Source organism: Panthera uncia, chromosome C2 (assembly GCF_023721935.1).
Source record: "Panthera uncia isolate 11264 chromosome C2, Puncia_PCG_1.0, whole genome shotgun sequence".
Lineage (NCBI taxonomy): Eukaryota > Metazoa > Chordata > Mammalia > Carnivora > Felidae > Panthera > Panthera uncia.
In genome coordinates this window covers 79,924,839-79,948,527 of record NC_064810.1, presented here as the reverse complement: position 1 = coordinate 79,948,527, position 23,689 = coordinate 79,924,839, and the positions used below count along the sequence as shown (strand labels likewise).

General features: G+C 44.9%; 2 protein-coding genes across 11 annotated transcripts in view; one reads left to right on the top strand and one right to left on the bottom strand.

Moving 5' to 3' along the window:
* SENP2 (SUMO specific peptidase 2) overlaps nt 1–9,440 on the top strand; it is a 37,908-nt gene extending 28,468 nt beyond the window's left edge. For 7 of the 9 annotated variants that reach the window (XM_049628433.1, XM_049628432.1, XM_049628430.1 and 4 more), the window contains one exon: nt 462–2,046. In XM_049628433.1, coding sequence (XP_049484390.1) covers nt 462–650 — 189 coding nt within the window. In that variant the 3' untranslated portion in view covers nt 651–2,046. The other 2 variants (XR_007457301.1, XM_049628427.1) reach the window with 2 other exon arrangements.
* A 6,430-nt stretch (nt 9,441–15,870) lies between these two features.
* IGF2BP2 (insulin like growth factor 2 mRNA binding protein 2) overlaps nt 15,871–23,689 on the bottom strand; it is a 157,614-nt gene continuing 149,795 nt past the window's right edge. For both annotated transcript variants that reach the window (XM_049628424.1, XM_049628425.1), the window contains 4 exons: nt 22,331–22,405; nt 20,808–20,939; nt 19,024–19,137; nt 15,871–17,379 (listed from right to left, as the gene is read on the bottom strand). In XM_049628424.1, coding sequence (XP_049484381.1) covers nt 17,287–17,379; nt 19,024–19,137; nt 20,808–20,939; nt 22,331–22,405 — 414 coding nt within the window. In that variant the 3' untranslated portion in view covers nt 15,871–17,286. The remainder of the gene's footprint in view (nt 17,380–19,023; nt 19,138–20,807; nt 20,940–22,330; nt 22,406–23,689) is intronic.

Genomic DNA, 23,689 nt, shown 5'->3' with positions numbered 1-23,689 from the left:
AGTGAGAGACAGAGCATGAACGGGGGAGGGGCAGAGAGAGAGGGAGACACAGAATCGGAAACAGGCTCCAGGCTCCGAGCCATCAGCCCAGAGCCTGACGCGGGGCTCGAACTCACGGACCGCGAGATCGTGACCTGGCTGAAGTCGGACGCTTAACCGACTGCGCCACCCAGGCGCCCCCAGTTTGGTTTCTTGATATGAGAGCTGAGAGAAGGAATTCTCACTTTGCTTTTTTTTTTCTTTCCAAAAAAATATTTTCTGTGTGGGTCACATACTTCATGTCATGGTTAGGGTTTTTATACAACATAAAGACTGTGTTTGTGTAGTACCTTTAACGTATACCTTTATAATATTGTTTATCCACGGGAATATTTGTAAGAAGTCAAAAGAGTTTGTGTGTGATGAAATTTTATGCCTTTTTCTCCCCCCCCCCCTTTTTTTTTTTTTTTTTGTAATTTTAGGAGATTCCTCAACAGTTAAATGGGAGTGATTGTGGAATGTTTACTTGTAAATATGCAGATTATATCTCTAGGGACAAACCTATCACATTTACTCAGGTGAGTGAAGATCCCTCCTCACCTACTTACTTGTTTCTAAACCAGATAAACTTAGAGCATGTTACCAGTGCCTGGGTCACATTAAGGTCTTAATAACGGTGGCTGTGCCACTGTTGTTACTGCCGTAACCCTTGGCCATGGCCCTGCTCTTGCTGGTATCAGGGTTTGTCACTGCCACTGCTCTTATGTTTAGTCTTTGGTGACCAGTGAGACAATTTGCATATGTCTGGACTCTGGAGCTCTCTAACTCCTGAGTATTACTGATATTTCTAGCCAAAGGAGGAGGCATGTAAGATTTTTCCCTCTGGAAAATCAGGCCTCGAGAGAATTTAAGCCACAGGTGTAAGCTGTGACTACAAATACTGCTTTTCCCTTCTGTGCTGGTTCTTTGGGGTTCTCCATTTGGGCAGGGATTATTAGAGTGTGTTGGGAACTCTTGAGAATTAATTTGTAATAGCGGATTCTCGACCTTTGTGTAACTGAAGACAACCCCCTGTAAGACACATCTTTCCTAAAGAGACCTCATTTTGATAAATGTTGTCTACCAAACTGTACTTATTGAATAGGACTAATAACCCTATTTCATGCTTCTAGGGCTCCCATGCTGAATTAAGACAACTCTAGTCTAAAATAAAGGCACTTATTAATTGGTTAGTTTTAGTAGTTTTACTAAGAATAAATGTGTAATTTTTTACTACAGGTTTCGAGCTATTTAAAATAACTTACGCATCCATGTGTTAAGATGTGTTAGGCCCCTCCAGGTAGGAAAGCCCTAGTTTATAATAAAGTGGTGTATTCATCTTATTATAATGAGACATCAGGAGTACCTCAAGGGTGTGAACTTCTGATTTCACTAAAAAGAGGACTAGTCGAATTACAGGTGATTTGGATTTGTCTTGCGTGCTGCTGCTTTTGAAAATTGGCTCCTGCAGTGATGATCTTAAAGCAGAATATTAAGGCATTCTGTTCTTTGATGCTTCTGAATACAAGGAGTTATTTGCTCTCTGAACCTGCTGACGTGAGGTCTGAAGGGCTGAAGTTGCCATTTGAACAGAATTGACAGTGTACAACATTTGGTAGAACAGAAAATTTTTAATGTTTTTTCCTTTATTTAAATAAAGTTCATGTTGTTTCTCAAAAAAGCAGAAGATACTCATTTTAGAATGTTCTGAAAATGTACGTAAGTAGAAAAGTTTGGTATTATGCCACCACTTGGGTGTTTCCATTTTGGCACATGTTTTTGTGTTATGAGGTAGTTGTTGGAGTCTATGTGTAATTCTGTATCCTCAGATTTTCCTTAGCATGTACAGATGCTTATGATACATGCAATATAATAACATTATAGCCTCATTTTTTTTGGCTTTGTAAGTCTGAACCATGACATGAGAGAGTCAAGGCTATAGAAAGGACATGGGTTATTTACTTGATTACACTTGCAGGTTGACGCTGTGCACGGTAATGTGTAACATACGTGTCGTTTGTGGGTCCTCTGCAGCACCAGATGCCTCTCTTCCGGAAGAAGATGGTGTGGGAAATCCTTCATCAGCAGTTGCTGTGAGAATGCCCCGCCCGGTCCCTCTAGCTGCTGGTGGTTCTTTCACGGAGGACGGATGTTTCCATATACCTCATGCATCGTGGGTTCAACAGTCCCCGCATCGCCCCTGCTGGCTCACAGGTACTGGGCTGTAGGACGCGCACGCAGGCCTCTCCCTGCACCCTGGGCCCGCCTTGGTGCGTGGACCCTGTGTGTGAGCCTGTGCCTGCTCAGAGCCCTGGACTATTCAACCCACACAAGAACAAACGCTAATTAACACTTTTTTTTTAAGATTTTTTTTTTTCCCTATGAATGTGGGAAATGCAGGATTTATTCTATGATTTGTTTTTTGTGTGTTTGTTCACGTGTGTTCATTCGCTCACTCATTTACAAACATAATGGCAGTGGCTGTTTGCTGCTGCTCCACAGTTAACTCTGAATTACCTGTTTGAACTATTTATTTTTGAAAGGAATGTTAATCAAGCTCCACTCCCAGCTGAAGATCAGGAGGGGAATCAGTGGGGGGAGGAAGGAAGTGTCAATTAACTTCCCGAAGGCTGGAGCAGAAACTGCCAACTTGAAGCTGGAGCTCTCGTTCTTGAGGCTTGGAAGTGCCGGAGAGGAGAAACGCCTTCTCCTTGGGTAGGGCTCTCATTGCCTTTCAGAGGACGTCGGACACTAAGGCCTTGGCCTGGGGGCGTGGAAAAGTGGAACGGTGGCCTAGGAACTCTGGCGATCCAGGAGTCTTCAGAAGAGTGGTGGTCATCCTAAAGAGACTGCTCTTTCTGGGAATGAGCTGACTTGGCTACTCTTGAAACTGGATTTGAAGTAACTATAAACCCTAAAGCTTAATTTTCATCCCAGATCTGGTTGAGTATAAACCTCAGAATTGTAAGGGCTGGCCTGGGCTGTTTATTTCAAGAGATACTATTCAATGTAAAAGCTATTTTTCCTCAAAGTTTGTTTTTTTTTCTATATATAAAGCCGAAATTAAGTTTTGTACTCATTAGGATTTACATCCCCCCCCATTCCACCCCCACGGAAATTTGGAAGAAAATTTAGTACTTGGCTGTGAGGCTGCCAGTTATACAATAATCTATTTTGCATATGAAAGTTTGTATTTAACTTTTTTGTTCATTAAAAACTTTACAGTGGTTACGCATTTTTAATTTCAGAAAGTTTAGAGTTGGTCAGAACATATTTTGCAAGATCTAGTGCCTAGTGTTGCTTTTTCCGATGTAATAAAGGTTGTCTGGCAGAACCTGAAAAGGATATGCTGAGATGATTTCTAACCCTTCCCTTACTTAAACCTCCCACACTTGCCCTGGTGCACAAAAGCAAGGGGGTGTAAAACCGGGAATATTGGCCACGTGTTCGTGAATCCATGTGTCTGCCATCCGGAGGGCGCGGCCGCTGGTGGTGGAGGCAGGGTCCGGTAGCGGGTTTCCCTTGAGGGGAAGTCTTGGTATGGGACCTGGGGCTGCACTGAACTTGATGTGCCTACTTGACAGGCACACCAGAGGCCGTGTGCTTGATGGTGATGAAAAGAGTGAGCTGCTCGTGCCTCAAGCTTAGGCTGCACAGAGCCCTTTCCTGAGGCTGCTGGAGCTGTACCGGTGAGTCTTGGGATCAGGCGGCTGACACAGCCAAAAAGCCGAGAGATTGACTGGGTCAGCCTTATACTAAAAACCTGGTGCCTGCTTGGCTGTCTTAGGTTTCACCTGAGAATTGAGCACCTTTGTTAAGATCCGTTCTGTGTTGGGTACATCCTGTGAGGAGTGGCGGTTTGTATTCTGTCCCGGTGAGTGACGCAGTCGTGTTACACGAGTATCCCAGGGGCTTCTTCGAGCAGCTTTCACTGAGCTTTCCACTGATGTGTACTCTTCAGGATGGCTCTTAATTATCTCCCAGGACATCATGAGATCAGGAAGAGCAGAGCGTTAAGCTAGAGAATAGCATTCTAGTTTACCCTGAGTTCCTGGATTTAATAGGAGATCCCACAGGCCGTGCTTCTCTAGGCACTGACCTGTCTCTCTTGGTGCAGAGAAACCTGTTGGTAATAGAATTTTTATATCTAGACAGCTTATGAGAAAAGCAGTCAGGTGATAAAATCAACAGCTGATCTTACTGGTAGCAAATTATCAACATAAAGCCAGTGAGATGTATATATTTTAAACTGCAGTAGTTTGGGGATCTGAAAAAAAGGTAGAATGGACCACCGTTCGTTTTTAGTAGGCAGTCTCTCCTAAAGATTCATAAAGATGGGAAAAACACACACAAAAACCATTGGTAAGCGTCTTTCATGTTTGAGCTTATTCCAGAGCTGGGATGTGGTGGGAGGGACACGGAGCTGGGGCATTTGGAAGATGTTCTGGAGACCCCCATAGTCTACCTCAGTTGCCTAAGACTATTAGAACTTCTGATCCTTTCCTCTCCTGAAATCCTAAGCACAACTTGGGGAGTGCACGTCGAGTGGTGGATGTTTGCACTGTAAGGCGTTGCTGGGTGCTGGGACCGTGGTGTGGGTGTAAGAGAATGTGTCCCTAGAGATCTATTGAACCTCAGATACAAATAAATAAGATCAATTTAAGTCTGTGATAACCTTAGTACTATAGTTAAGCTACATAGTTTAAATTGGCTTTTGTGAACTAATTGGAAACCTGATCTCTAGTTACTTTGAGGAAAAACTCTAAGCACCTAATATTCAAACACTTGGTACTTGTTTGTAAGTCTGGGATCTAGCTGGCTATACTGCTTTGATAACTTCTTTTTCTTTTAATTCACCTAACATATACAAGGAAATGTTTGGGTGTATTGAAATAGGTATTGATTTTATCTATTTACCAATAGATGAATAGGTGTTTTATCAAATCAGTAGGTGTTGATTTTAACTCATTTACCAATAAATTCATGTCTTTAGTTCAGTGGCTTTCAATTTTTTTTAAGGCAAAAATTTTTTTGGCATTTTTTATTGTGACCAGTACACAGTGTGTGTGTGTGTGTGTGTGTGTGTGTGTGTGATTATATATATATATATTTATGTGATTATATATATATATTTTTTTTATGTGATTATATGTGGACACAAAAGTCTCACAAAGACATTACCCTTACTAAACTCTTGAGTTTTATTTCAGTTTTTAAAAAAGTGTACTTTGTGACCACCAAGCTGATTTCTCAACACCTGGTAGAAATCCAGTTTAAAAAACATGGCTCTAAATCACCTGACGGCAGGATGCAAATTATATTTAAAACTATAAAGCTTGAGACCACAAAAATATAATAAGTTTGGGACTATTTTGAGATGAATCAATCTAAGTCTAGGAAAAATGGGCCAGAAGCTTTTAGATTCTCAATGTAAGTATGGAAATAGTCCTTTTTCTTCAGGTTTATATGTTGGCATTTCCTAAAATACGTTAAATACAAGTCCTATTACTACTATGTAGGATGTAAAAGAAGAGGTTCTGTGGCCCAAAGAATGTGTGTGACCCATGTCTTTTCCTCCTGGAATACCTAGCAAACAACAGATTAATGTCTTAACCTCACATTTCTGAAAACTTGGACATTGAACCCTTCTTTGTGTGACACCTGTGGAACTGTTCTATGGAACACATTTTGGAAAGTGCCAGGAGAAGTAATATAAAGTTCTTAGAACTTTCAACAATACATTGGCAAGGGAAGCACTGTCTCCCCCACCCCCCACTGCCTCTTTAGGGCATATGGTGATCATAAAGTCTGTAGCCACACTTTTATTTTTCTTTAATTGTATCAGTAATAGGTGTTCATAGTAGAAAAATGAAATGCTGATAAAAGGTAAAGAATAAGAATTCTGCAAACTCACCATTCAGAGTTAATAACTGAATATTAACATTTTGGTATATATCCTGGCCTTTGGTATACTGCCCCTTCTGATATGTGTAAATAAAGGTGTGAGTTGTACATGTTCACACGTATATTTTATTAACAAATAATGGAATCATACTCTATATGGCTATATAACTCCTTTTCTACTTAATTTATCTTGAACATATTTTCAGGTCAATAAATATTGACATCATTTAGTTGCTGCATAGTGTTCTAGAATATGGCTATAACATAATTTACTTTATCCAGTATTGTTGCACCATCTGGCACCATGTGTGGGTTATTCTCTTAGGAGAAATTCCTAATTAAAATTTTGGAGTTAAGGTTAGGTGTATTTTAAAAAGTCACCTGTTGGTGTTTTGACTTATTTCTGCTTGCACAAGATGATGATCTGTGTCTCCACTGATTTTTTTTTTTTTTAAGTTTATTTTGAAAGAGCGAGCAGGGCAGGGGCGGAGAGAGAGGGAGAGAGAGAGAATTGCAAGCAGGCTTCACATTGTCAGCACAGAGCCCAAAATAGGGCTCGATCCCACAAACCATGAGATCATGACCTGAGCTGAAATCAAGAATCAAAGGCTTAACAGACTGAGTCACCCAGTTGCCCCTCCACTGATTTAAGTCTTGTAATATTTTTCATGTGTAGATCTTCTGGATAAGTTCATTCTGAGACATTTACTGTCTAATTTTAGTGGACAATTTTACGTTTTTTCCAACTACTTTACAAAAAACTTTTTACTACCGGAATCCTAAGACCTACACAGTCATCACCCCCTTTTCAGCAATTATTAAAATATGACTAATCTTGATTTACTTTTTCATAGGGGAGGGAAGAGTCTGCAGTATTTTAAAGCAAAACCCTAACATCTCATTCTACCTAACCACTTAAGGATGTCTCCCTAATAATTAAAAAAAAACAAAAACAAAAAACTGTGTCCTTTTCACATCTAACAAAATAAGGATTTGCTAATATCATCTAATAGTTCATATTCAAATTTTCCTGATCCTTTAACAAATGTTTTATTATGTTCTTCTAATGAGGATATACAGTGGGCTGAATGGTGTTCCCCCAAATGATAGGCCCATATCCTAATCCTTGGAACCTGTGAATATTACCTTCTGTGTCAAAAGATGACTAAGTTAAAGGACTTGAGAAAAGGAATTTATCTTGGATTATCTGGGTGGGCCCTAAGTGCAATCAGAGGGCTTATAAGAGATTGAGTTTTTTGTTTTTTGATTTTTGAATGTTTATTTTTGAGAGAGAGAACACAAGCAGGGGAGGAGCAGAGAGAGGGAGACACAGAATCTGAATCAGGCTCCAGGCTCTGAGCTGTCAGCAAAGAGCCTGACGCGGGGCTCGAACTCACAAGAGATCATGACCTGAGCCGAAGTCAGATGCTTAACCAATTAAACCACCCAGGCGCCGCAAGAGACTGAGTTTTGAGACAGAAGAAGAGGAGGTATTAAAATGGGCCTAGGCAGTGTTTATATTTTATGCCCACTTTTGTGGAAAAAAATTCTGTTTACACATCTCTGAAACAAAATCTGGAAAAAGATACCAAGTGTTAATAATGGTGGTCTGGATAGGCTGTTAGTTTCTACTTTGTAAACCTGTTTTTGGAGTTTAAGGGGAAAAAAAGAGGCAATAAGACTACAGAAGCCTCTAGAGACTGAGGTGATGCTACCACAAGCCAAGGAAGCCTGGAGCCACCAAAGCTGGAAGAGCCTTCCACAGAACAATGCCCTGCTGACACCTAGCTTTTGGACTTCTGGCCCCAGAACTGTGAGAGAATAAATTTGGGGTAGTTACAGTGGTATCAGAAATCTAATGAAGGTTCCAGATAAGATGTATACATTGTCTTTGATTATGGTAGCTCTTGAGACTCTTATTCAGCAATAGTCTCCCTCCTTGTACTATTATTTGAGAAACTGGGTTTTCCTGTGGAAGATCCCACATTCCAGATTTGGCTTATAGCTGCTTGGTAGTGTTTGACAATTTCCTCCAAGCACTTGTATTTCATATAAACTGGTTAAGTTTAATCTAGAGGCCTGATTGGATTCAGGTTGAATTGGATAAGGACACTTCATTAGTGTCCTGTTGTACTGAATCTTGTGGCACAAAATGTCTGGTGTTTAGCGGTGCTAAGATTGTGAGCTGTGTGGTCGGGCTGTAAGGGTTCCTATCCGTCTTTCTCGTCTTGGTTTTAAATTTAATTGCCGACCCATTATTTCTTGAAGAGGCCCAAAATGGTACTTTACAAATTCTATCATTGCCTCTGTGTTCACCGAATTCTTGAATTCTTCTGTAAAAGAAACTTATTAACTATTTGGTTACCCTGAGATGCATTTCATACAGGAAAGAATGTATGTTTTGACTCATTATTACTCTTTGATGTTCAAATTGCCTTATTTTAGGTTTCCGTGTCCTTGTGACAGAATCCCACAAGTCTGATTGTGATGGCTTTCTTGCTTAACTGGTATGATAAAGGCTCATCTTACACATCTCCTGCTCCAGACCTGGAATTGGCCATTTATTGAAGGATTTCTTTTAGTGAGAAATGTTAGAGACCAGAATTTGGGCACTATTAATGCTGATTACTACTGGGTTAACTTGTGTTTCTAGGCCTTTACTTTTTCTTCAAAGGGAAAAAGTGTTCTACTGATTTCCAATTCCAAGGTAAGAGTATCAGATTTTTCTTGATTTTATATTGTAATCTTGAAAATCTTGGTTGCTAACAACATCAACATAATTGTTTTACCCCGTAGTATACTTAAATAATTTCAAAATATCAATACCAGCATAACAACTAACTAGGCCACTAAATACAGCTTAAGATTTCTTTGCAATTCTTTTATTTTTAGGCCATGTCTCACTAGAGATTCACAGTGAAAATACCCTCTTAAAATCACTTACTTTTTTCTCCCAGTAATTATGCCATCAACTTGATACACAGTTGGATTAATTCGTTCTTGGTGTTGAGAGATTGCTTTTTGCTTTGTTTTTTTAATTATGTAAAACAAACATTAGTCCAAGAGCAAAACTATATAAGATACATTCACAGTTTACTTGCCTCACCTGTTCACTCTCTTTGTCGAGATAACTCGTTAGCTTTCTTTTCTTTAAGTAGGCCTCATGCCCAGCACAGAGCCCAACATGGGGCTTGAACTCATGACCCTGAGATCAAGATCTGAGCTGAGATCAAGAGTCAGATGCTTAATTGACTGAGCCACCCAGGTGCCTTTAGATAACCTGTCATCTCTTAATCTTCGTGTTTTTGAAAATATAGCTAGACATATATGCATTCATAATTCTTTTTTACACTAGTAAAAATACCACGTTAAAAATACTTATGCTTGGGGTGGTTAAGCATCCAATTCTTGATTTTGGCTCACAGTTCCCATGAGTTTGAGCCCCACAGCAGGCTCTGCGCTGACAGCACGGATCCTGCTTGGGATTCTCTCTCCCCTACCTCTCTCTGCCCTTCCCCTGCTAGCACGGTCTCTCACTCTCTCTCAAAACCAATAAAACATTAAAAAATAACCACATGCTTGATTTTTCAAAAAACTTCTATTTTACAAAATAAGTTACCCCTCATTCTTCAGTTTTTTTATAGCTTCAAAATAACCCATTGTTTCAGGAGGCTGTGCCTCATTACCAGTCCCCTCATGATGGATGTTTAGGCTATCAATCTTTTTTTGGTACAAATAATGCTGCAGTGCAGGTGCCTTGTGCCTGTCACTTTCTGTTTTAGCTGACCTCTCTTTGGGATAGATTCCTAGAAGTGGAATTGCTGGGTCAAATACCTAGCATATGTAATTTGCCAAATTTCCCTTCTCAGGGATAGGTAGCATCGTGTGTCTTATAGTCTTATATACATATATATATGTAGTATATACATATACTATATATATATAGTCTTATATACGACCTCATAGTCTTATCTACAAAGCCTCAAATATTTACTATTTACAGAAAAGGGTTGCCAACCCCCTTATTGCAATCCTTAAGGTCTGGCCAGCCAGCAGAGAGCCCATGGGGGGAGGTCGTGGAGGTAGTTTTCAATGGGCCAGGGTAGCAGTGGCCCAGATCTCGTGCTCAGTCATGTGTCCACACGGTCTGCCAGGGAAGGGTGACTAGGAGACAGTGGGGTTGGGTGTCTACAAAGAGGAAACCATGGATTTTGGTTCTGCAGCCAGCACCTTGTCACAGTTATCAATTTTGTCCTGTTTATGACACTTTGGCGCCCCCCCCCCCCACACCCTTACCTCATATATATATTTCATACATTTTTGGTCTTTGTTAACGTAAGTTTTGGGATTTTATTATTACTGTATTTTGCTGCCTCTTCAAGGGTAATGTTGATACTGAAATTGTTTTAAACTTAGTTATAATTGTAGATTTGCAACAATTTAAGCATTTCTAGTTTAATTGGTTTCGATGCTTTTAGTCTTTTTTAAACATGGGTTTTATTTGGCTTTAGTTGGAAACCTTTTCACATATTTTTAAAGACATAGGAATATTATCTGAGCCCCTGCAAACAGAACTTTTTTGAAGTTTTCACACTTGAAAGATGACTGGGTATTCAAATTCTCGAGTCACGGCCCTTTTTCTTCTCAAAACGTGCTTTCTGGCACTCTGTAGTGGAGCAGAGAGAGCTGAAACTAGCTTCATTTTTGCTTGTTATTTTGTTTTGTAAATCATTCTTTTGGGGTCTGTATCCTATTAGAATTTTAGTACTATCCAAAAATATATGCCAGAATCTATCTAGGTCCAAATCTCTTTGTCTGGTTGTATAAAGATACTGCTTTGTTGCTATAACAAAGATCATAAAATAGCAGTGGCTTAAAAACCAGTTTTCTCTCTCAGGTACCGATTTGAGCCTAAGCCCTCCAGTCTGATGTAGCAGCATCATAATGTCAAGAGCTTTCCTTCACACTTGGCTGCCACTTTGCATTTTAAGGTGGCCTTTCCTACTCCATCCCTGCTCTCACCTCCACATCTGCATTCCGCCCCACGGGAAGTGGGAAGTGGTGGGTACATCCTGGAGATGGCAGGTATGCATTGTTTTTCTCTTTTAAGAAAGTGGTTCCATGAAAACCAGACCATGGCATGCATTGAAGGTTGTACGTATAAGCTATACGGAACCACTATAGTTCTGTAGAGCTTATAATTATTGTCAGTTTCCCTTTGCTTTTTGTTTAGTTGGTTTTCTGTTTTTGGTGCTCTTTTCATCATTTTTGATATTTAACCGATGGAGCCACCCAGGCACCCGATCATTTTGTTCAATATTTAACAAGAAACCATGAGAAGAAACATTGATGGCTGGTAACCAGTAGGCTTTTTTTTTTTTTAATGTTTATTTTTGAGAGAGAGAAAGAGAGACAGAGTGTGATGGGGAGGAGCAGAGAGAGAAGGAGACACCGAATCCGAAGCAGGCTCCAGGCTCTGAACTGTCAGCCGAGCCTGATGCAGAGCTCAAACTCAAGGTGAGATCATGACCTGGGCCGAAGTTGGATGCTTGACCGACTCAGGCACCCAGGTGCCCCACCAGAAGCCATTTTTTACTTGGAAGGACTTTGTTATGCTTAAACTTTTAAAGTTTATTTATTTTGAGAGAGGGAGAGAGAGTGTGTGTGTAAGAGGGGGAGGGACAGAGAGCAGGAGAGAGAGAGAGAGAGAGAGGGAGAGAATCTGAAGCAGGCTCCACACTGGCAGCACAGAGCCCAACACAGGGCTCAACCCATGAACCATAAGATCATGACCTCTGAGCTGAAACCAAGAGTTGGATACTTAACGAACTGAGCCACCCAGGTGCCCCTAAACTTTTATTTTATATATAAGGAGACAGGTCTCCAAGGTTATACCGCTAGAGTACAGGCAAGCAGGGAGAAAATTTCTGGGCCTGAGCTTTCTCTGATGAAGCAGTGAGACCCCAGTAAAGGGAGCTATGGTAGGAGAGTCCCAGTCCCCCCCCTTCAGGACAGCCCTTGGTGACGCTGAGCTCTGCTCTGTCCCGCTCCCTCCACAGCCTCTTGCTGTTTCTTGAGCAAGGCCTCCCATGCCTACCACCAGTTATGTAGCACTTGAAGGTGGATGATGTAGGGGCCGGTTGTATTTCTCCACAAGATGGTGTTGAAGAGCTGAGAGAAAGCAAGTCCTAGAGATGAGGCCTGGAGGAGCTGGGAGAAGGGAGGACCAGGCAGTTGTCTGCAGACAGTAGGAAGGTTGTTTTCAGGAAGGCAGAGCAGGCACTGTGTGTGGGTGGTTGCTGGGAGAGATTTCTGATCATGGAAGGAAGAGCCGTGAGGGGCCGAGCGAGGGCAGACCTGCCTGCCGCCCCCTCCCCCATGGTGCCTTCAGCTATTAGAGAGATTTGAGGATTTTCTATGACTCATGTTCTACATTAGTCAAGAGGACTGAGTGATCTCTAAGGTCCTTTGCCATAACTACTGTTCTGTGAATCCAGGGTTAAAGGATAGGTTTTACTGACTTCACAGAGGGTGACTGGAAGCAGTTTCGTAACTATGGGAGAAGCAGGGACATTCATGAGTCATAGAAGTCACTGACTCTTTCATATCGGAAACTGTTGAAATTACAGATAAACTGATAGGGATCAGACTGTTTAGTTTTTCATTCATAGTTTGGTCACTAGAGGTTATTGGGGACAAATGAATATATTCTTCACTTTATGGTCAGCTGTATCTGAGATGAGAGGCAGTGCCCTAAAATGGAAACAAACCAAGTGCCTGGGGATGTATCACTGAATCACTGCTTTTACAAAAGACTACAGAGGGTACTGAGATCAAGGTAGAATATAATTTTGTTCTACGAGGTATCCTGCTCTTGCCTGCTGTTTCTGAGAGAGGAAGAGTTATTAAGAGCAATCCCGGCTTCTAGAAAGACAGTGACTCTGTGGCTGATGGGAGCTAGAATAGAAAATTAACCTGCATATGGGGAAAGTTTTAAATTCCGATTCAGCAGCACCTTAAGGGGAATGTAGAAAGGAAATAAAAGGCAGCAGTGACAACTGACTGGGGGATATGCTAATAGTGTTACTAGACGCGTGTGCTTAGCAGGCCAAAGAAACCTCCGGAGGCTTTAAGACAGACATCTGGATGCGCGTACACCAGGCTGGGCTAGTCTCTAAAAATATACACTGTGGGCTTCTTTCATTAATTGTTAGCCTGGGCCCACCGCTGTTGCCCGCATCTTTCCCCAGAGGTGTAGGAATAAGATGAGGCCCAATTCTTTTTCATACTCTTCGCGTCCTCATCCCACCAGTCAGTGCTGAGTCACTAAGTCGCTCACATCCTCACTTGGTGCCAGGTTATTCCCTTAGAAGTCCGTGTTTTCTCCCCTCCTCACCTCTTGTCAGGATGCCTTCCTTCTGTCCTAGGCTAATCACTTCCTTTGATTCTTTGTCAAAACCCCTCCAAACTTTTCTTTGGGTTCTTCTTTTCCTGTTTTTAAGCTCCCCCTCCATGCCGGACCCCTCTGCTAATTTGCAACCAATCTCTGTCATCCTTTTCCAGAGCTCCATGCTGGAAGAAACAAGAACACCTAGAAGCCTAGTTAGAGGGAAATGTAACCAGGGCAGAAGGGATGTTCAAGGCTACTCACCCAGTCTAGGGAGATGCTAGCACCTTCAAAACCACCATGGGTCATGGGTTTTAAAGAGGTTCGATTCAAGGCAATGGAGTGGGGGGAGTGCTTTTCGAGTGCAGGCTAATGAAGAAACCCCTCTGTTATTAAGTCTCCATTTAACAACTGTCCTTTATTTTGCATAAAATCATGCAATTAGGACTTTCTGGGATGTCAGGACGTCTTGTCAAGACAGGAAGTCTGGGATTCAAAGAAATGGATACAAAGTTTGCAACAGTCTGAGCTCACGCCCATTTGGCGAGCATTTACTTCATCAGGGTCCAGTACATACCCGCAAAGCTGTTATTTACAGGAAGGTGGGACAGCATTTCATCCAGCACTGAGGTTCTCAGAAAATGGGTTGTGGGGAGAACATTTTTGCTTAGGAACCAGGCCAGCTGTCTCCTTCCTCTCCATGTGACCTCCCCTTCATTTCTGTAACCCCAGGACAACTTCTGGGTGCTTTGTACCGGGGCAGGGCAGGCATCACCTCAGGACTCCTTTCCCTGTCTTTCTCTCACGTGTTCGGGGACGATTGTGCAAATGGGTAGTTTAGGAACTAGAGTTAAAACTCAGATTGTGCCACCTGCAATTTTAAAGGCCAAGGAATGCAACCAGAGAAGTAGAGCTAAGAGTGCATTTTGGAGGTTCCTGTGTCTTCTCTCACCCTGATTTCTCATCTTGATGGAATGGTTACCAGGCCCATGGTCCTATATTTAAAGCCCTTTAAATGTGCTGTTTCTCTGTTCATCTAAGAAAGACCCCTCAACCCAGGGCACAGCTTTCAGAAATAACCCTGTGGCTTCTCTCGCACCGTCAACCTGTGGTTGATTTCTCCCTCTGAGAGGGCAATGGGCTGGAGTCTGAAATGGAGGAGGAGGGATGGTGGAGCCACAGGAATGGACAGTCTGTTCCTGCCTGTATGCGTGTCAGCCATAGCAGGGAGAGGATCAGCTGGCATCGTTGTGCCAGAAACTTTAAAAGTACAAACAGCATCACAGAAATTGGAATTCTGAGACAGTGGGGTATGGGGACAGGACATCAGTGAGGAACAAATTTTAAGTGATTCGAGAGCCCTCGAAGTTTGTTGCAAGGGGGACGTGGCTATTCTGCAGTCCCATCAGCTCCCCTCCACCTGTCCTTGCTGTGCCCTGATCACCCCCAAAAGCCTGACTGACCCCCACTGGCAGTCAAGTTTCACCGCAATTCCTAAGATTGCTTGGACTGCTAGCATCCATTTCTAGTAGACCCCACAGGTCTAGGAACGAAGGCTCATAAATGGAGCAGGGACGTTCCCTCCAACCTTTTCACAATACGTTCATGTGTCCAGTACAGCGCACCCCCCGCCCTCCAATCCAACGTTACACCTGCCTGTCTGATCTCCTGGAATATTTACAACTTAGGCTTCCGGGGAGGGATGACTACCTCCTCCCTTGAATTGTCAGCCATTTTATGCTCTTGCACTCCCCCACATAAAAATCAACTCCGTGCTGGCCAGGTTTACAGTTCCCTAAAGCTAGGGGCTGGCCTTACCTACCTTGACACGCAGCCAGTCCGTCCCTCCAGTTCCATGGCTGTCAACCTCTAGCATACACAGGAATCACCCAGAGGGCTTGCTGAAGCAGACTGAGGGGCCCCTCCGAATTCCTGATTCAAGGTGGACCCCAAGAATCTGCATTTCCAGCAAGTTCCCAGGTGATACTGATGTTGCCAGTTGGGGGCCACACTTTAAGCACCACTGACTTAGTTTAGCTTCTTCCAGAAAGTGTCCTGGAGAAGTCTGCCTCCTCAGTATGGCTGCCCATTCCCCTAAGTCCTTCAGAGCTGGAATTCTGCTGACACTTCGGGACAGGCAATGCTTAGTAAAATAAGAGACCAAGACACCAGGATCTTGTTAGCTGGATATATTTCATTTTTTTTTTGTTTGTTTGTTTTTGTTTTTTGTTTTTGTCACAGAACACTGTTTGCAGTAGAGGAAACTGGCATTGCAGTCTGGTGGTAAAATGGCTTGTTCACATAAACCAGTACATGTTCATCCTTTAGCGCAAAAAGCCCTAATGGCGCGTACCCTATTGAAATTCAGGACATCTCCAATATTTTCTCTCTCTGTTTTTCTTTGTCATCTTTTTTTTTTGTTTGTTTTTTTTGTTTTCTAATAAACATTTTCAAGGTTTGTCCAAAAGAAGGCCATATAGGTTCTTGGCTAGCGGAAGACAATTCAGAACAGCTGTTGCACACTTGGACTGTCACCTTCTCCAGGCTGGCAGTTGATATCTTATTTTTTTTCCAACTCATTTTTATTAAAAAAATAAAAAAATGCTCCAACTATCAGTTTTACAAAATCTCTAAGGGAAACACAAGAGCAAGGTGCTGAGGTAAAAAACACCTGAGGTAGCTTTTTTTGTGTGTTTTTCTCGTTTAAAAAAATCTGTAAATTTAACGCCCTGGGCCAACGACCTCGTGTAAATTGCTATTTTCCTCCATTTTTTTTTTTTTTTAAAGAAAGAAATCATTTCGCTGAATATTGATGGCTTATACACCAAAATGTAAAAAGACAAAATACATTCTTTCTTTGTGGAATTTTTCTTTGTTTGGTTGGTTGGTTTGATGGGTTCCTGTTTTCTTCTTCCAAAATGCTAGGACAAGTACCATTGACTCTTGTTCTTTTGAGTAACCAAGTGTAAGTTGAGGCTGGTTTGTGTGTTTCGCTTTTGTTCCTTTTGTGTGATGTGATACTCAGAGCACTGCTTTGCCTGGGGGGGTGCGTAGATACTGGGAATTGAGAAAGAGGGATGAGGGAATTAAAAAGAATGGGGATGGAAAAGAAGGGGAGGGAGAGAAGGTAGGGGAGAGATAAACAGAGAGAGACAGAGAATTATATAGCAGTATGCAAAAAACCAGTTTAAAACCTGTGAAGCAAAGAGAAATGGGTGTGTGAGCTAGACAGGGATGAAGAGAGACAGAGTTTCCTCTTCAGAGAGACGGTATCCCTTCTGTTGACATACACAGGTGGTCCAGAACTGCTGTGAGTGTCCTTCCGAGATTCCCCTCGGGTGAATTTGTGTGGGTGGTCTCGAAGCTCCTTACTAAACCATTAGACCTCCCAAAGAATGACTTGATTCTTTAAAGTCTAGAAAAGCCTGCTTTCTCTTTAAAAAGAAAAAAAAAAATTAATAATTGATTAAAACTTGGAGTTAGTTGAGTTATTTGATATATTATTTCTAAAATATATTAACGCTGCAGGCACCCTGTGTAACCCACAGGCCACATATCTTAACATCTTTTCCCTTCTAATATGTACACACATGTACAGAGACAATTTCCACAAAAAGAAAAGGGTGTGAATTTTGCTTTGCTTTGAACACGTTCACCTATGTTAGTTCAACTAAAAGGGATAGCGTTGTAGGAGGTAAGGAGAGATCCGAGTGGATGGTGCAGTGGATGGCTGGGAAGCCTGCAGAGGCCCTGGGGGAGGCAGGAGGCCGGGCAGGGACCCAGTCTGACCTCCCACCATCCTCCTGGCCCCTGGGATTCTCAGGGCCTCTGCAGAGTCCCCGGTGCCTCCGCAGACTTCTCATTCCTCAGGATGGTCTTTGGTTTGCTCCCGAGCTGGCTGGCTGTGTTTGGTCTCATTCTGTCAGGTGTTGGAAGGGCTACATTCATCCGTTGTTTTGCTGGTGCCTGTGGGAGCCTCACTTGCTGCGCTGTGAGGCGACTCCCTGAGGATATTTCTGCTCCTGCTGCTTCACCTGTTGTACAATTTCCCTGATCTTGCGCTGTGCAGTCTGCAGCAAGGGAGAGGAGGGGACAGGGGAGAAAAAGGAACCCGGTTCTGAGGACAAGCAGTGGGGGTCGGGGGGTGGGAGGGTGGGGTTGGGACTTGGGGAAAGGAAGTGGGAAGCTCAGAAAACTGTTGTCTACCCGCTGAGGCCCTCACTCCGGGGGCTTTTTCTGCCTAAAGTGGCGGGGTTCCCCCCACCCCTACTTCAAGGCAGCTGGGTGTGGAATAAGGAGATGGGAGCCCAGAAGCTTCCAAATGGCTGATGGACAGATAAGCCAAGCAGCAGAGCCAGGGAACCAGTGAGGAGGGGGCCTCATGGAGGTCAGACAGCAATCCCCCTCCCACTATACACATGGCAGCTTTAACCCTTCCCTCCCCCCCACCCCCACCTTTCTGGAGTCACTAGGAAGAACACGAGTGTGATGCTGGGAAAGACGGACAAGAAATGGGATGAGGAAGAAGTGAGAAACTGGCCCAGACACTCTATCCTGCACTAGAGAAAACATGTGAGCCCAAACCTGACCCCTCACCCCACCCCAGTACTCCAGTACAGGGAGAACCCTGAGGCTGCACGCCTGTGAGAACCTGGCAGTTAACACACATTCCCAGGGCACCTGAGGAGCTGGGACACAACGGCAGAAGAGGGAGGTGTGGCCGGGGCTCTGGCTGGAGGAAGGGGCACGGGAGAGCAGCTGTGTGCAAGTGCCTTGCCCACACAGGTCCCCTGGCATGGCTTTGGGAGAGCAAGTGGAGCACTCAGACAAGGCTTTAGTGTAAGCTTTGACCCCCCTCACTGGTTTAGGGCAAGGACTGGGACTGCTCTATCTCCATACCCAAACAACAAAAAGCGTCAAAAAGAGGGGCGCCTGGGTGGCTCAGTCAATTAAGCATCTGACTCTTACTTTCAGCTCAAGGTCATGATCTCTTGGTTCTTGAGTTCAAGCCCTTTGTTGGGCTCTGCGCCAATGGTGTGAAGCCTGCTTGGGATTCCCTCTCTCTGCCCCTCCCCCCCCCCACACATGGATTCTCTCTCTCTCTCAATAAATAAATGTTATGTATATAATACGTATGTATATAAATGTATGTATATAAAGGCGTCAAAAATAACCAGGAGTACATGATGCCAGTGAACCAGGAGGTCACTGGTCCTTCTGAATGAAACAGAAGTGGCCCTGTGCTCTGACGGGGCAGGTCATGGTGAGATGGAGAAGGACAGCAGAGAAATGAAGGTCTCCAGCAATGAGCATGTTTAACTCTTAACAGTGGAATTCTGGCACTCAAAGCCTGACTGGGGCACCCTGAGGCAGGGTCCTTGCCTGGTATGTAGTTCCCGCCAGGGGAACGTGGTGACTGAGGCCTGAGGAGACGGCAGAGGAAGGGGAGACCTCATGCTTTAGCATTTCAGGGGGCTTGAGATGTGCTTGGCTTGACTTCAAAGTGCTAGCCTCTTCCTCAAGCTCCCCTAGCATGCCTGGGGGAGAGCAGGGCTGAGAAGGTGTGGAACAATTTCCCCTGCCCTGTAGAGCCAGGTAGAGGTTCCATCTGTCGTGGGGTGTGTGTGCAGGGCACGGCCAACCCAACAGGCCACCAGTAGCTCAGAACTGAAAAGAGACCGGCACGAGACACCAGACCCTCACAGCACAGGTACCTGGCTAGCAAAGAAGTGCCCGATAATTCTGACGATCACTTCCTCATTTTCGTCCGGCGTTTGGTCACGAGGCACGATGACTTCTGCACTGGTTAAGTTCTGCAGTTCGTTCACCTGTGAAGGGAGAAAAGTGGGGTTAGGAGGCAGTGGGAGAGGGGCGTGCTGGAGGGCAAGGCAGCTAGAGGCTATTCTCCTTTCCTTCAGTCTAGAACATGTCTGGGGGCTTCCCAGTCCCTGATCACATGGGATCAATGGGAGGCCCAGGGAGGGTCCAGCCTCCGACTGCCTGGAGCTCCTTTTGGGGCTGAATTCTTATTCTGGAGTCTCCACAGTGTGGTTCCTGCACACGCTCGCAGTGACCCAGGCTCTCCCAGCACCAAGGAAGGAAAATCACCAAAGTAAAGTTTCCTTTCTAATCAGACCTTGCTCTGATGCTTGCTCTTCATTTTCATCCCTGCCTCCGAGTCCTACTTATGCTGCTTCAGCCGCTGGATTGTTACCTTTTCTCCCTGCCACTCCAGTTCCGTGCTGGTCACCTGCGGGAAGTGGCCAGCCCGTGCTGCTCTCCCTCACCTGCAGCCCACCTCCTGCACTCCGGTGCTCCTCCTCACCAGCCTCAACAAGCCAACACTGCCCGGGGTTCACCCCAGGCCCTGGCAGGGTGCTGAACACACAGGTGGGGTCTGCAAGGCCCGGTGGACAGCTCACAGTCTCTGGGGGGCAGTGTTGGCTTGATGAACAGAATTCACTGACAGGTTCTAAAACGACCAAATAGGAGATCAAAGGGCTCAGGAGTCTAATCCCCCATGGGCCATTTGCTCTCTCTTGCCTAGGGCATCCCAAGCGGCCTAGAGCCGGTGTGTGCCCTCTGATACTGGTCACATTCCTGGATGTGGGGAGTAATCCACAAACCATTCAACTTTCTTCTTTTGTATAAAGGTGACTCACTGTATGTAGAACTTAGCTTTGAGTCCTTAGTAAGAATTTCTGTGTAAAGCAAATAGCAGGCGTGTGCACGTGCACACACATACGACTCTAGAGATCCCTCAAATTCCTGCCACTCAACACTGTCACCTTGCTAGTGTGCATAGGCTCATATCCCCTATGCACGTAAGGGGGATGTCATATCCCCACCACGTAAGTCATGTTCCAGATCACTTCTGTGTCTGACAGAACTATCTGCTCATTCCTACAGGCTTCAGAATTGATCCTCTGGCACTTTTCAAATTACTTTGTGTTGCTGCCACCTTCATGTTGAAAACCTTCATTGCTTTTTGTTTTTTGTTTTAAAGTATTTCCTTTTTTTACCCACCACGCGGTTGCTAACCTAGCTCCCTTGTAACAGGTGGGCAGGTTTGGGAAAGAGCCAGAAGACAGAATCTGCAGGATGGAAAGTTTGAAAAGTGAGGGGAGAGTGTAGGACTCCAGACCCTGCAGGCCTCTGAATGTGAATTTAGAGAAGATGACAGTCTGCTAAGTAGGTATACACTGGGTGGAGCTCTATTCCCTAGTGTTTTCCTGCTGTTCTGTGTGGGTTTAAAGGGGGCAGGAGGCAGCCGCCTCCTCTTCAGGGAGGACCTTCACTTCCCAGCATGTAGCTGAGATGTCCTATTTCTAGGCACAGAACCCTGGTGTTTTTGGTGGCCTGGCCCAGTACCACGGATTCGGGGCCCTCGGCTCTGGAAGAATGTCCTTCCAGAGCCAGTGGGGGTCTCAAGGAAATCGGGTCAGGCTGGGGCAGGGAATGGGCCCCAGGAGATGAAGCCAGCTCAGAGCAAACTTACGGTTTTGCCGCCCTTGCCGATCACCCGGCCAGCTGTAGAAGAGGGCACTCTGATGTGCGCTTCCAGCTTCACCTCTTCTTTGGGGTTAAAGAAGTTTTCTTCCTTCAGTTTCCCAAAGATCCGCCCCTGGGCCTGAGAGAGCAAGGCGTGACCGCTTCGCCGTGCTGCTGCCAGAACCGGCCGGGGAGCCCAGGCCTGCACACCCCCAGCCCCGAACTCACTGGGGCCACCACGGGGGAGCTGCGTACCCTGCTTCCCTCCTTCAGAGACCTGGCTGTTCCTGCCACACTCAAGGAACGTACCTGACCGCTGCCTCTTGGAAGCTTGCGTGTGGGGCCGGGGGTGGTGGTGATGGGGCAGAACTAGGTCTTAGTTCCCTTATCTACAGCACCTACAAACGCCTGGCTGAATGAACCTGTCCAGGGGACTCTTAACTTCCTCCCATCATGGTATGTTTAGACCCTGGGTTACAAAAGGATGGAGGCGAGGTAGGTGGTGACTGGGGATGCTTTCTGATGTCTTAACTCCAGCCAGGGAAGCTGAGACGTTACGGTTTAAGACAAAAAAAAGCAAAAAAACTTTAACAATTGAGATATAATTCTTACAGCCTAAAATTCATCATTTTGAAGTATACAGTCCAGGAGTTTTCTGTGTATTCACTACATTAAGCAGCCAGTACCACTATTCAGGACATCTCCATCCCAGTCCCCCGGAGCAAAACTCCATACCTAGCAGGCAGTCCCCATTCGTCCCTTCCCCAACCCCTACTTTCTGTCTCTGGATTTACCTTTGCTGGACATTTCGTACAAAGGGACTCTCATAATATGCGGCCTTTTGTGTCTGCTTTCACTTCATGCAGTGTTTTCTAGGTTTATCCATGCTGTAGCATGCATCAGAATTTTGCTCCTTTTTATGGCTAATTTCCTACTGAGTGCATAGATCACGTTTTGTTTATCCACTCATGAGCTGAAGGGCTATTATTCTTAAATGTTTTCACATGTGTTAATGTTTTCTCAAATTTTCAGTATTTTTAATGATAAGGACTATACTTTTATAAATATGTTTCTTTTAGAAAACTCAATTTATAATTTTCCCAGGGGAGAAAAAAGGGCAAAAACAAAATGCATCCGACCAAACTCCCAACAAGCTACTGGTCTTTCCCCTTACACCCTATGGTTATGCCCCCACAGCTTGAAGGGTATAAAATACTAAAGGAGTCTGAGACACTTATCCTCAAAACTGTGGCTAAGGGGTCAGAGATAGCCCAGAGGAGTGTCATTTGAACTAGGCACTGACAATCTACATTTCCATGAGAGAGAAGGGAAGGAGTGCTCCAGGAAGCAGAGCTCCAGGGAACAACCTGGAGGTAGGCAAGACAGCATGAGTCTGAGACTAGTGAGCAGCAGCAGGAAGAAAAATCGAGGCTGGGCCTCTCAAAGAAGTCTTGAACATGCCTCTGAGATGGCCGCCACCTGCTAAAGGCCCTTAGCTACTGCAGGGCTGAGGTGGCCCCTGGCACTGACCTTGAACTGGGCTTCAGGTGGGCCGGTGATGATGACCATTCTTTCGCTGACATCTGGGCCTTCCGCCGGGGCAATCTGCAGTTTACAAGGCAAGAGGAAAATGCTGCTGCCGGGCTGTGGTCCCCAGTCCCCTCTCACATACTAGCAAGGGATTATGGTGTGGTTTCTGCCTTTGCAACTGCTGCTTTCACTCTGGGTCTTAGGAAGATACCACCATAGTGCCCAGTATCAAATTTGGGTCTTTGACCATCCAGGCAGACTTGGAAGCAGTGCAAGGAGTTCCTGCCCGTCCCTGCCCCGAGCACCTGCAATGACTGGCCTCCTTTTACCGAGCCAAGGGAGTCAAGAGCTCTAGGAGGAAGAAGGAGGTGTAGGCTCAGCCAGCCCAACCCAGGGCCCTGAGGGGGTAAGGGCTAAGTCCACAGAGGCATTACTGTGGAGCCAACTTGCAGGAAAGGCGCCCCTGGTTCTAGTTCTCAGCTCACAGAGGCAATTGGCTGCAAGGGAGAGTTGAGCTAGAACATGAGTGGCCAGAACCAGCTCCTCCACGGCACAGGAACCAAGTGTGACAGCACCAGAGCAAGGATGAGGTCACCCTGGTCCCAGTGTCTGCTCTGCAAATCCCTCCCCTCCCCGGCCTCCATGTCCTCATCTGTGAAATTTGGAGGTGAAATCTGGCAAGCTCAGTGCTGCCTTCTATTTGTGAGTCTATCTGCTCTATTTGTGATTCTGAGTTCTCTTGTAACACAACTCAATGACAGACCAAGCAAGCATGGTTTTTTTTGTTGTTGTCGTTAGACTCATTTTATATTCTTTTCTGCATACCCTGCCTTATTCTGAAAATCATTAAGGTAGCTTTGAAAAGGAAAACAGTGTAGCAAAACCAAAGTTAATTTAAAATGAGTTAAGGGTACACCATTTAGGAATGAGTCAAGCGTGAGGCTAGTACAACTGTCTGACATTCACCAGCCAAGACCAGCAGTCCAAGAGCTACTCGTATGCTCCTGCAGCTTTGGAATGACATTCCACCGGCAAACTCCCTCGAGAGCACCAGGAAGGAGAACCCTGTTTTATCACTGAAACAAACAGGACCCGGAGGGGAGGTGACTGCCGAGATCCCAGGGTGAGCACAGGCTGGAGTAAGGCTCAGGAGATTTGTGTGGCATTCTGAAGCCTGCCGGATGCTCTGCAGGGCAGAGTGACGGGAGCCCAGCTGTTGTCTGTGACCCAGGCATCTTGGGGTGTTATCTTCCCGACCTCACCTCAACCCAGCCCCTGCCAGCACTCAGCTCCCACATATAAGTGTACAGCTCTCTCCCTGCCCTGGGAGCATCTCCCTGTGCCTGTAGCTGTGGTCCC